The sequence below is a fragment of the Pagrus major genome, chromosome 2 (genome assembly GCF_040436345.1).
Source record: "Pagrus major chromosome 2, Pma_NU_1.0".
Classification (NCBI taxonomy): Eukaryota; Metazoa; Chordata; class Actinopteri; order Spariformes; family Sparidae; genus Pagrus; species Pagrus major.
This window is the reverse complement of record NC_133216.1, coordinates 26,970,334-26,984,058: the sequence shown is the minus strand read 5'-3', so window position 1 is coordinate 26,984,058 and position 13,725 is coordinate 26,970,334. Positions and strand designations below refer to the sequence as shown.

General features: G+C 41.3%; 1 protein-coding gene across 2 annotated transcripts; it reads right to left on the bottom strand.

Moving 5' to 3' along the window:
- Positions 1-1,882: 1,882 nt before the first annotated feature.
- On the bottom strand, positions 1,883-12,051 carry rinl (Ras and Rab interactor-like). 2 transcript variants are annotated; one of them, XM_073488906.1, is made up of 11 exons: positions 11,751-12,050; positions 11,290-11,455; positions 9,019-9,130; positions 8,379-8,451; positions 7,004-7,092; positions 6,795-6,877; positions 5,930-6,161; positions 4,927-5,634; positions 4,504-4,821; positions 4,264-4,395; positions 1,883-3,554 (listed from the first exon to the last, which is right to left on the bottom strand). In XM_073488906.1, coding segments are annotated over exons 1-11 (2,382 nt in total). In that variant the 5' UTR covers positions 11,753-12,050; the 3' UTR covers positions 1,883-3,087. The 2 variants fall into 2 exon arrangements, with proteins under 2 accessions (XP_073345007.1, XP_073344999.1); XM_073488898.1 differs by having other exon boundaries at positions 1,884-3,554; positions 11,290-11,499; positions 11,751-12,051.
- Positions 12,052-13,725: the final 1,674 nt, after the last annotated feature.

The window sequence follows — 13,725 nt, the reverse complement described above, 5'->3', positions numbered from 1 at the left end:
GGGCTTGACATCCACATGCAGGCAGAATGCCAGATGTCTCATTAGGCAAATTTGATTGGCTGGGTCATTTAGAATGCAGCGATGATACGGTTCCATATGTGTGTGTACATGAAGCTGAGTCTGTGTCTGTGTGGACATTTACATAAGAGGCCCGTATAACTATTTACATGTGTACATGCCTGATGTATGTGCATTCATTAACTATTTTCTTAACATTTGAACTTACAGGATGTTAAATGTAATGGCAAAAAAAGACGAAAAACTGTATATAACAGGAAGTATGTCGATCTTAAAGGGGCTCTGTGTAACAATTTGTGATGAAAGATCAGTTTTTATTGCCCATATGTGAGCAGATTTTAATGTGACGTGAAAACCGACACCTTCCCTGTCTTTTTCTGTTGTCTATACAAGCCTGCGGACGATTTGTTTGAGTTGTTTAATGCTGCTGGACTGTGGATTTCTTTGTGAAGGACTCGGGTTGGTTTTAAAGCAACAGTCACAAAAGGATGTGACTTTATGCACGTTCTCAAGCACCTCATCTCAGTGCCTCTCTCTGCTCCACTAACAGAGACGACAGTAGCTAACGTTAGTTTAGAAATGGGGTCTGTTACATTAACTAACGACTGGCTTCCAGAGCAACACAGAAGCTGAAAAGAGCCCCTTTTCCTCCTTCAACTTCAACTGCCACTCCAACCTTTTTCTTTAAATGTACTCCATTGTGTGCACTTAAACAGCTACTTCATCTGTTTGTCAGATCCTGATTTTGCTGTCACTACTGCTACTTGTCATGTCATTCAACCTCAACTCCTGCTTTAAGCTCCTACTGTTGCTTCAACTGCTACACATGCTTATACTTCAACTGCAACTTCAAATCATTAACCTTCAACTTTGACTGCTACTTTAATTAATTTTTTTTAAAGCAATATTATGTAACTTTTCTACCTTAAGATAACAGCTTCAAAATAATTTTGATGGTACAGAAAATTGCACAAAATGCCAATATCTACATAATGTTGCTTTAAGAGTCTTTCCTTCTGGCCACTTCACCTCCTGAGATTCTTTACACTTCAACTGTCATTTCAATTTATATCAGTGCTTAGCCTACCTGACAAACTTTGAATAGTTTTAACCTCAACTGCTCAATTAATTCTTGTCTATCAATTTTCAACTCAGGTCCCTAAACTTCAGCTGCAATTTCAACTTTTCCAGCGACAACAATTGCTACTTCAACTTCTTTTATTGGTGAATCCTATGCAGTCAATTTGACTTCTGTGAACCCACAACACATGTACAGTATATTTCTTAAGTGTGGGTACTGCATTCAATGTTGTGTATTATCATGTGCAAAAGGGGAATGTCTCCTCCTAACCAAAACATACCTGCAGGGACCCACCAGCCATATGGGTTACAGCACTTGTTGACATAGTTTCTCTATTCAAAAACAGCATGAACATATTCAGAGTTTTTTCTTTTTCGCTTAATATATTCCCCCGTACAAATACAGCGCCACCCTAGTCAATTAGTTAAAAAACAAACCCATGCAAGCTGTAACTATAAGCTCTACATCTTAAGGTGGTTTAATGCTGCCCTCTGGTGGTCCAAAGGGAGACAGCTTTTTGTCAACTTTTTTGGGACACTTCAGGGGTAGATGAAGTCAGGATCAAGCAGAAAAGACACACCTATCCCTCAGTTAATGTGTTAAAAGGGTTGCAAACAGCTGCCTACCTACACATCCAGCAGACACAGGGCAACACTATCACTCATTCTGACTTGTGTTTCTGTCCATCTGATGACTGTAATACCAATATTCACTCTCCTTTTAGCATGCAAGCTGTGCAAGAAAAACTGTTTTATTAATACCTTATGAATTTACTCTTTTTGCACATTGTTACTTTAATATTAATACAAAATTACAAATCAGAAATGACAGTAGTTGAAAATAATCATCATATAAAATAATCCCATCTCATGTTGCGCCGCCTCCAAACACAAACTCTACCAGTCATCACAATTTATTTAATAACACAAGGCGACAGATCTCTAGCTTCAAATAATATCATATCTTATAATATAAGCTTATGTTTACACATTTCTGAGGAAACAGTGGATTGATGGCTGTTGACTGGCAATATATTATTAATTGATCAGTGTGATCAATTATTAGATGTAAATCCAGGTATCAGCTGATCCTATGACACAAATAAACTATTGTCAACTTATGTACAAACTCCTCTCTTCTTTACAATAACCGACAGAACCCGTAAAATGGAGCAATCTCCAACTGTGGCCCCTAGACACAAGTTATTGCCTCAGCATGGACTTAACGAAGATTTCTACTTCCCCAATATTTTTAAGCTGCCTTAAGCATTATTTTCTCATTAAGATAAGTGTTAAATAGCTCTATTATACAACAGTAATCAGTGTTATAGAGTGTTTGGTCATCATCCCAAGTCTCTCCACCTCCTGGTCGTGCAGTAAAAGAGAAAAGAAACTTTCTGGTAACCCTGCCCACTTTATCCAATCAGGACAGAGAACTCCACAAAGAAGCGGTCCTGTCTGCCGGTCAACAGGCCGAGAGCAGGATCCTTCTGGCAATGGCGGAACATGGAAAGGAACAAATTCCTGCGCTCCAGGTGGCGGCTTATACTACCAAACAGGCCAAGTGATGAAAAACACTTGAAGAAAAGATGGAGGCAAAGAGAGCTGTTGAAAACACTGCAAAACAGACAGGATGTTAGCTAAAGTGATGCTTACAGCAGCTTTAATTTGAAAAGTTTTTAGATCCATGTAGAAGTGGAAAAAAAAATCCAGCATTTTGCAAAAAAGTAAAGATATTTCTGTATCCCTTTCAAAAATACCTTCAGGTTTACCTCAGGACCCCTGGAGGAGTCTCGACCTTCAGGTTGGCATTTTTAATTTTATTTTTCTTCTTCTTTGGCCTCTGTAGAAGAGGAATCTGAGGTTGGTTCATGTGGCATGGAGAGTTTGACCCACTGAGAACATTGTTTGGGATGGCCTGACTCAAAAATGTGTTGCTGACAGGTTGCTATTCTTTGCTTCTCAGGTCCATCCTTCATCCTCTCTCAGTCACAATCCTCTGTGGTTCTCTTCTCCTACTGTACATAGAGCCAGTCCCTCTTCCTGTTTGTTCCTTACTACGTCCATCTGATTACAGTCTGATGCTGGAGTGGACATCTGTGGTTTGTCCTCAGCTCCTCGTCCACTGCTTGTCTCTTCGTTCAGCGGCTGCAGAGCCTCTGTGGTGCTTTCAGTCTGCTTCTGTGATGCATCAATATTAACAGGATCAGATTCTTTCCCACTGTCCTCTTTACTTTCAGTTTCTGAGTTCTTCACGACCTTCTCCCGACCCGACAGCCTGCGAATGGTACGTCTGTGTTTGCTGCGGCGTGATTGGTTGCAGTGCAGGGTGCGCCTGCGATGCCATTGGTTGAGAGAGTTTTGGGCTTCAACACTGAGCTGACGGGCGGGCAGTCGTGGCTGGAAGCTGCTGATGTAGTAAAGTGAGGCGTATAGAGTTGTCAGGTAGTAGCCACCTGTTGATATAGGGAATACATAAAAGAAGAAAGTCTGTGATTAGTGATGTAGCAGTATCTAATTGTTTAATTAATTCATTCATTTATTTATTAACTGAACAAAATTGGCGGTCAAACCCAAATCTCCATTTGGAGACGAGAGCTGAGTTGCACCAGCTATTTTGTAGATGCATCACTATGTTTAGAGTCCTTCCAAAATTCTACAAGCTACATTCAAATCATCCATTTACTTAATATGGCTTAAAACTTTAGCAGTGAATTAGCTGGGAAATGTACATATGACATAGAAATATGTGTGTTTTGGTGTGAGTAGTGTTCGTGCAGTTTAGAATGAGTGAGAAAAACATGATTATGCTAGCCTAGTTGATGTCATGCGGTCACGTTACTGGCATATTCTGTAATTTGAGGTAAATTGTGTTCTCTTGGTGGATTTTAATTCAAAATCTTTTAGTTTACATTATAATAAACAGCAATTAATAAAATGTTGAATCAGATTAATGGATAACACATATGTTTGCAGGCCAACAGTAGTTTTATCAGTTAGCTAGTTACAACAGCAACAGTTACACCTGGAAGTTACTGGGTGGTTTCTAGAACAACAAGTACCAGCCAATCACAGCACAGCCGTGCAGGACTTAATGAAACAATCTTGGGTAAAGAAATAACACAGTCTGTCCACTAAAGTGTGGTTTGATCATATCTGCCTTACCCTCTCCCTGCAGCTGTGTAGGGTCCAGCAGCTCCATCATGTAGTCTGTGTCTAGCTGTAAGGTAAACACGTCACTACGGAGCAGCACCCATGTCAGGCAGGGCAGGAAATCATCTGCCCCAAACACTTTTCCTGCAGGAGAGGAGAGGAGAATGTGGACTTAATTTACAGACAAACAAGGTGACAATCCAGAGACAGACAGTTATAGAAGTATTAATCATAAAAAAAATGCCTGGTTACCTGAGCTAGCATTAGCACTCATGCTGTGATAGATGCTCTTGCAGACTTTGAGCAGGATCTGGACCTTTTTGTTCGGTGAGTAGGCCTCGTGCACACTAGTCCACCTCTGCTGGATCCGCTCCAGGGTGACGGAGTCAGGAACTCCAACTCCAGCTGACCCCCCTAGCTCCTCCATCCCCTTCTTCTCCAGCACGCGCAGGTTGTTCTGGAGACGCTTGAAGATACCGTCTTCAGTCCGGGAGGAAAGTATGCAGGAGTAGAGGTGTGTGGAGACAGGCTTCAGAGCCACCTTGTGGAGGGTAAGCTCTACCAAGGACTCTACAAGAGGGTCAAAAGGTATGTGAGGAGGAATTAGAGGAGTACTTAACATTGATCTACTGGGTTGCATGATAATAACACATGTTCTGTCAATTACACACTCACCGATCTCTGAGTCATTTATGTCAGTAATGCTGTCCAACAACGCCTGGATTTCTTGGCAGTCCAACAGTGTCTCCTTCAGTGACGTGAGCGATGACCTCACTTCCTGTAAGAACTCCATCCCCATGACCCCGCTGGAATCAGCGCTTCTCTTCAGCGTCGTCTCCAAAAATTCTTTCACAGCTTCTGCAAACGGCTCACCTTTCCGCTCACTCAGCTCCTGAACACGATTGGTTAGTCTTTTTTTCTGACTCACCAGCCCACCAATAGCCTGACCCACCGCTGACAGCCGATGTATGACCTTGTCAGCCAACCGGTGAGCGCAAGGGTAATGCGGGTTAGGGCTCGGCATTTGGGACTCCTGCTCTTCTTCTATGCTGCTGATTGACAGCGAGTCAAGCTCCAGTGACGGCGGCTGGAGCAAAGAGGAGGGCCTGGGCGGGGGAAGCCAGACTCCGTCTTCAATCCATGACACCCTGTGAGGAGACTGAGGCACAGTGCTGCCGGAGTGCTGCGGCTCGAACACTGCGCTGTTTAGGCTTCCAGGGGTGGAGGGAGTAGATGGAGGAAGGCTCTCTGTACTGTCTCTTTGAAGAAGGCTGGAGGAAGAATCTCTGCTGGGCCTCCTGAGAACCACCCCGGCAGGAGACGCTGTAGCTGACGGGGTTGGGGGGCAATTTGGTGAATCAGCTGACTTGGCTCTGGTTAGACCTGGACCAGGAAAACGTGGATTATGAACACCATGTTGTTTCTGATTTCAAGTATTTAATCCATGACGGAGTACATAGAACACACTAAGGGACCCACTTTTACTTGGTCTAAATTTCCCAAAACTTTCAAATGAAACTGCATGAGTTTTCCTATGTGTTTAAAAAGGTCACTTTAGACAAATAAAAATAATAAAAAGATTTTTCCATTTACTCCCAATAGATTTAGCCAAGGTTCTAAGATATCCATGTCTGAGTTTTCATCATCGAAAAAATTACGTTCTACGTCACATCCTCACCAGAACTCTCCATCGCGGCAGCAGAGGGTGCCTGGTCCAACGAGATGGCTCGTTTATTTTGTAGCCCCGCTCCTGCCCATGTTCTGGTGGTGCTGAGGCGTCGCTCTCGTCTGTAATTCGATGGCTGTGTGGCGGACTGTGCAGCAGTTGCCCTGTGGGTCAGCCAATCATCTCCATGTTCACGAAGGTAGAGGGGATTGATGATACACAGGGCCCCATTTGTGGAAGTCAACTAAGGAAAAACACAACAATAAAGGCTTGAATCAGGCAAGAATTTGTCTATTTATCTATCTATCAGGAGTAATTTGGGGTTCAGTATCTTGCCCAAAGATCTGGATCTGGGGATCAAACCACCAACATTCCAATTAGTGGACAGACCACAGCTCTACCTGCCTGAACCATAGCCGCCCCCAAGGTTGTTGCTAGCGTTTTCTGGCTGTGGTCTTGTGCTGGGCAGCTACTGTACTGTTACCAGACCTATTTAGCAGAAAACTGCTAATTTCTGTGTCTGAAAATGATGCTCATGAGCATGGAGAATGTGGGACAAAAAAAACTAAACAAAACAATGAGCTTAAAGAGGCTAAAACACTGAATAGCAAAAGGAAAACTGTATTGCTGTTGAACCTTTGTGGGGTTGTCAATATGAGCGACTCCTTTTAAATTAAACATTTGAACCATTGTTGAAATAAAAATATTGAATAATGCAACTTTAAGGTGCTGAGACACATGCCGTCTTGCTTGCAAACACAAGGAAATCAGAAAGTGTTTCCCTTCTGAACACACGCTCTTATACAGTATCTTACCTGTACTTTTACACACACAATGTGCAAACACACATACACACACACACACACAGAGTATATACCTGTATGGAGCACATTACGTTGCTTGGCTCCCTCTGGGTCATTTCATCAGTCTGCTGGTCAGGGGGTGTGCAGAGCCAAGTTTCTGCATTAGAGAGAGAGGTTGTATGAATTAGGCAGCTCATCAAAAATGTCCTCCTGGTTTAGTATTTGCGACGTGGCTTATGGGAGTTGAGACGAGACAGAAAACAACAGAGGTGGAAAAACTCACTTGGTTCAAGTTGAGCGAGGCGGTCTTTGTTCTTATCGGTTACACCATAGATCCAGCAAGGAATGGAAAGACAAACAGCCAACACATCCCTGACACAGACAGAGATCAAATAAATGTGTTAAACAAACAGAATCAAGAGGTGTGCACAGATCTCGAAATGGCCACAATGTTTCTAATAAGATGTTGGAGAAGCCCAGCGTTAAAATGGAGGCTCAATCACAAACAGCAAATTCATTAATTCAAACCTCAACATCAACACCAAGCAAACAAACAGAAAGCAAACCAGATTAAAATAGAAATACTAACATATAAAACAACAACAGTGTCAGCTAAAGGGGCAACATGTAAACATTTTAGTTGAATCAGTCTAACTAAAATTGTCAACAGAATGTGAAGAAATAGCAGTTTTGACCTTATGCTGTCTATATATTGTGTTGCAGAGACATCTACTGAAGTAAGCATGCTAACCAGCAAGCCCTGGCTGTCCCTGTCCAAAAATCCTGTGCTATCAGTGTAAACACCAATACTCCCTGATCCCTGAGCTCCTAATCTGAACTGCTAGCTGCACGGCTAATTCAGCTAATGTGCTAACAGCAGCTACATTTAGCAGCACTTAGCTGTTATTCCGATGATATATGATCCCCCTTATTTGTTTTGAGTGTGAATTTGACCGATAGCCAATTCTTACATAATGCACCTTAAATCAGTTGCAAGCCGATAGTGGACAGTTATTTAGTACAGACTTAAAGCGTCCAAGTGATGAATAAGAATTTAGTTTTAGTTCATATTGTAAGAGCTTCAAAGAGACTGCAGCACTAACACTAAAATAAGTCTTGCCAGGATCAGTCCTGGCACAAGCAGCAAGTTCCAAATTGACCAGGGTTGTAACACAGATGTAATATGTGATGGTAACTTTCCAGTCCACCAGTGATCATTACGTCTCTCAGACTGGCTGTCAGCAGTAATAAATCTAAGGGTTGAGTGTTGCAGCATGTCTGGAAATTACGTCACCGTAATCCAAAATTGCAAGAAAAGTTTAATCAATAATCTACTTCCTCCAGAAGAAAAGGCAAACTGGATTTCTTTTTTAGAAAGAAAAAGTACATTTCATCGAGCCAGATGCCAAGATACTTGAATTCAGCAACCGTTACAATAATCTATGTTTTTTGATCTTGAAAACACCATTAATTTATTTTTATTATCATAGAGATCCAGCTTTAGATTGATACGAGCTTTCTTGAGAGCATTAGAAGAAAACTGCAAGTTCTCAGTGGCCAGTTGTACAGAGTCCACAATACAATATACAGTGGAATCATCAGCGTAAAGATGGGCCTGACAACAATAAAAAGACATAAGAGACACAGCAGGTTCTTACCTGGTCAAAGAGTAGAAGAGCACGAGCTGAGCCAAGTCAGAGAAAGAAAGACGAGATTCAGCCAGCTGGAAGACTGATGCAGGGAAACAGAGAAAGGGTGGGCAGAATTAGTCGCACGACAAAACATACATTCCTGGAAACACACTGAAGCTTGAAACAGGAAGGTCTAAAGGGGACTTTCACACTAGCCTCATTAGCCATTATGTGTGATATTTTCTGATACTGTGTGGCTGTGCAGGTTTGTTTCAAGTCAGAATGGTTACTTGTCTCTTTAACCTGTAATGTTAGCTATAGTGCATGCATCTGTAGAGAAGTAAAAGTAGCACCAATAGGTGTGGATATAATGTGCAACTGAAAGGGAGTTCACAGTTTAAGGAACCAGAATTTGCAGTTTGAGAGCGACCAGGAGGTGTGTATCTGATTACCTGCTCATGTTTGTGCTGCTGGCATGCTCAAGTTCAACAGCAGAAAGTATTTATTACTGAACATGTCTACTCTAGTCAGTGTCAGAGGACAGACTGAGTCATAGAACAACAGCTAAAAGTGACAAAGTGACAGCTCGTCACACAAACGCCCTCATACAGAAAGAGAAAGTATAGATGTAATGTAGCCTATGTGTCTGCATGTGGTTGGTCCGTACCTGTGTCTGTGCTTTTGATATTATAGTCAAGAACTGCTTCATTTTCTCCTCCAGCAGACACACACAACAGGCTGGGCTGAGACGTTGCAGAGTCGCGAACAACCAGGAAACTCTGGAGGGAGACACACAATGACTCATTTTAGTATCTGAAGTGTGACGGAAGCTTGTCGAGCCGGTTTTCTCTTAAACATTCACGCTGGAAAAGTGCACGTTGTGGCTCAATGGCAACCAAGCCGCAAGGAAAGGAACAGTGATGAGTTCAGACAGAGCGTGGTGATAATCAGCACTGCGTCAGAGTTTCCATGACAAGATTTGATCTTGAAAATTTGTCATGATGACGTGAAAGTCATTTCCCACCATTAATAATTGCTGGTTAGTTCCCGCTCTTAAAGCTGATAGGACCCTGTGGGCAACTTCTCTCTCATAAATCTGCAGACTCAGTTAACAATCTCTATGTCAATTTGTAATAGATTTGCAAAGGATCTGTAAAAGATTCACCAATTATTAAGGGTTACTAATTGTAGAAAAGTTAGAGGTCAGCAACATTTGAATCAAAGTCAGATAATGGTAAATGGGTTGCTTGTTTATGCTGCCATATTTTTAAATTGTACATAAGATATTCGATTTAAAAAAAATACTTTTAACAGCCACAGTTGAAATACGTTTTTACACTGATAATAACTTTGCTGTAACTGTGTAGACGCTCTGTTGGTAGAGCCTCTCGATCTGATCACATCGCCTTCTTTTGGAAACAGTGACTAAAACAGAAAAGGCAGTTGGTTTGGACATGATCAACTTGAGTAAAACGAAGCACATACAATCCCAAATACAGCAAATCAGCGGCTCAGTTGTGTAGTTACATCACCGCAACTGAACTCAGAGGTGCTCTCAAACACTAGCACGCATTTATACACACACACACACACACACACACACACACACACACACACACACACACAAAGGAAGTGGCTTCCATGCTCAGAGTACACAGAAATAGAGACAAGTTTTCGCCAAACTTCAAACACACACACGAAGCGGGCCAGTGGAGATATCACAGGAACAAATAATCCTGTTGATTCGTAATGGCAATGTTAAGTCACAGATTCATGCGAAGACGCACTGGAAACTACTCAAGCTGAAATAAACATTTTTATGAACTTTTTTGTTCAGGATTTCAATTCAACAAAATCAGCAGGCCTACAACCACCAGGAGGGACATAGTATTCATACAAACTCTTAGCCTTTCTATGATGGTTTCTGCAGTAAAAACAAACTCTCATATCTTCCCTATGATTTAATACTTATTTGCTGCCTGTTAGAGTTTTGCATTTCAGATAAAAAAACGAGCCCTTTCATGTTTTTCCTCAGACCTACTCACATTCTCTCTTTGCTGCAGAAGTATCCATTTTGTACTGTCATTTCCCTCACATGCGCACACTTTTATTCAACGCTACTTCTGCATTCAGCGCTAAAAGATGTCCCTGTCATCAGATAGTCACACAGAAAAGGGAACTACTTTCATGTGCATGTCAGTGTTCAGTGTGAGAATGAAAATGTAAGCGAAACAAACAGACATCCCTTCTGTTTGTCTGCTCTACTCGTTTGAGATCCAGCTTGAGGATACTTAGTTTCATATAATATAGGATGGGATGGTCTTAGTTGGGTTACTTAAAAATGAGGGGTGAATTATTTGAATTACCAACCTTCTTTCAGCTCTCAAATGTGTTAACAAAAAGACAAACATTAAACATCTTTTAATTAAATAAATATCCATATCTATAATTCAACAAGTTCTTTTACCCCTTGTATGTTGTAGGATATATCAAAATGTAACAAACAGAGCTACTGGACAAAGTGGGAGACCATTGGTCCATTTAGGATCAGCTGATAAGTTTTTAGTGATTATATGGATTTGGGATTTCTGTCATAATTCTGTATGCTTCAGGTAAAATCGAACTTTCATTGTGATAAAATATACCAGGCATGGAGGTTTCAGCTTTTTCCAAAGAGGAGAATTATTGATTGTTACAGAAGGTTTACACTCAAAAGTCCATGATCAAGACGTATATTGCATTCAATAGATTTTAAAGTTTAAAGTGTCAAGAATGTCCTTGACGTGTGGACAAGTGACTGATTTACTTCACTGAATTCTCTAAACACGTAAAGAAACAAGTTATTCACCCTCATATCGAAGAATTGATCTCACATTACATAAGAAAGTTAAGACTCCTTGATCGATTGCTTTTAGCAGTGAGGAGGGGAAAAGCTCACCCCAGCAGGTGTTCCACAGATAGCAGCGTGGGCCTCCTCTCTATCCCACGGTGCCCCAGGGCACCAGGCCTCCTGACAGCCCCTCAGCTGCTCCAGCAGCGACAGCCTTCTCCTGCTGCTCCTCCACGGGATGGCTGTGGTCCCATTGACTGAACTGTGAACCGCCCTGGACACAGACATATGGACGTGTTTATGTGCACGTACAACCGTCTGTATACATGCACATAAACAACAGATCGGTGTGTCAGTCAGACGGATTGGGAACAAAATAGATAATGACTGCTGATGACTTCATGCATATAAGGATAAAATACTGACATTTTAAATGGAAATTTTGAGTTTCATTTAAGATTTTGCTTTTTAAACATACATTTGAAGTAATGAAACCAAAACATCAATAGACTTTTAGAAAAACACTTAAACACAAGTTTACTGATGGTATGAAATTAGTTGATACTTACATGTGTCAGTCTGGCTCAGTTAGTTCTTGTATCTTCTCTCCTCTACACTATTGGCACACTTCTGCACATGTTGCAATCTTCCCTCTCTCTTGAACTCTTCCTTTCTGCACGACGTAAAATGTTGCTTAAGACCTCAAAATACCAACAGGGCTTGAAAAAAGGAAGCTCTCGTACATCCTCAAGAAGTTTCCTGCTGTATTGTGTAGAGCGTTTTGTATTTCAGTTGTCGTACGGCTGCCATGCTTGCCTTCTTCTGTCACCTGCACATGCTGGCATCTGATGCACTTTCAATGTTCATGTGAGCCGTTCAGCTGATGTTTCATCGCAACCTCCTCTTCACCCTCGCATCCCCTCCCCTCAGGTCTGCATGTGGTTAACCCAGCTCTCAGTCAGAAGACACTATGTTCTGTAAAGAGATATAGGTGCCTAATTTATCTCTCTGCAGCTCTGTTTGTGTCTTCTGCTCAGAAATGGTGAATGTAAAAACTGCAAATCTGTCCTGAATGCACTTCACCACAACTCTGAAATTATGTTTGGTGGATTTTATCTTGCAGCTGAGGAAGAAAAGCACACAAAGAAGCATACACTTAGCTTTGAAGTCATCAGTAGGAGATAATGCACAGAAAAAAATTGTAGCACTATTATTAGAACGAGAAAGTACACTGGCTCGAGTGACTGCACAGAGGTGTTTCATGTCTATTTTATCTCATGTGCATGTAGGTGGCTTGCTGGCTGTCAGATAGTCCTGCCTCTCACAGAAACCACAGCTAGACTTGTAGGTGGTTGGTCAGTATTTCCGTGGCAAGTAGATTCACAGTTCCGTTTAAATGAAATGCTATCAGACTTTCTGGTTAAATCATTTCCTGCCAACACCATGATCTGTACTATTGCAATGGCCAATATTACCTAACTGGCATATGATCCCTTTTTACCTGTTAAACCGGAGCAAAAGGGCAGTATCTTAAATGTTTTAATCACACGCTTTGAGCTCTGCTTTTTTAAAGTATTCTTAACAACTGTAGAAGCTGCCTGAAGACAGGCACACTTTTGTTAGTGTAGATTTTAGCATTGCTAATGGCATGGCTCTATGAAAGGTCTCTCAGTTGGCCTGTCTGATGGTCCAGACTGGAACATCTCAACAACTGTTAGATGGATATCCATGAAATTCTTTGCAGACATTCATGGTCAAATCTTTAATATCTCCACTACTTCTATTTATGACCAAATACCTGTAAAACGTATAACTTTCCTGTCACCATCAGATGTACTTTGTCTTTAGTGCTAATTTGCAAATACAGGGATGCTAACATGCTAAACTAAGAGGGTGAACATGCTAGACATTGTACCAGTTAGCTCTGCTAATTACTGTGCCAAAGTAAAGCCTCAATGCGGCTGTACATTATTCTTGTTACTTTATCAAATTTATATTCCAACTAATTACATCTGACGCAATGAGCTCATTATGGTGACAAAATAAGTATTATGTATGTAACAGACTACAGACTTTAAAGGCAGTGAAAAATCCAGAAAATGTGTTTAAAACAGTAAGTAGCCTCAGACTTATGACCTAGAGCACTTCAAACGACATCATCTTTAATGTTAGCATATTTCAATGTATGAATCAGGGTAATAAATAAATAAATATACAAAATAAAAAGTGGCCAATTAGAAGCTAAAGTTGGCCAGTGCCACCTCAGCCAACCATCTGGTGGACTTTCACAGCTGCACTACATATCAACAGTCACTCAACCTTTCCATTGTGAAACTACTGTAAGGGAATATGTGTGTGTGTGTTTCCCTTTTCTCAATGGTTCAAAGAGTTGGAAAATGTGATGTGATGATTTATTTCTGTGCACCAATCAGAGTTCATCAACATCTGAATCAAAACGTGCCGACAGTCGCAGGGCTGTTTGCTTATGTTTCCAGATGGCTGTCATTAATAAAACTGCACTCACACCATCCTGATGAAGTCAGT

Coding starts and splice junctions, on each gene's coding strand:
- rinl (XM_073488898.1), bottom strand. CDS start 11,469: ATGTCTGTGTCCAGGGCGGTTCACAGTTCAGTCAATGGGACCACAGCC. Junction 7,093..8,378: donor CTCTTCTACTCTTTGACCAG/GTAAGAACCTGC, acceptor TGTCTGTGTCAG/GGATGTGTTGGCTGTTTGTC. Junction 5,635..5,929: donor TGCCGCGATGGAGAGTTCTG/GTGAGGATGTGA, acceptor TTCCTGGTCCAG/GTCTAACCAGAGCCAAGTCA.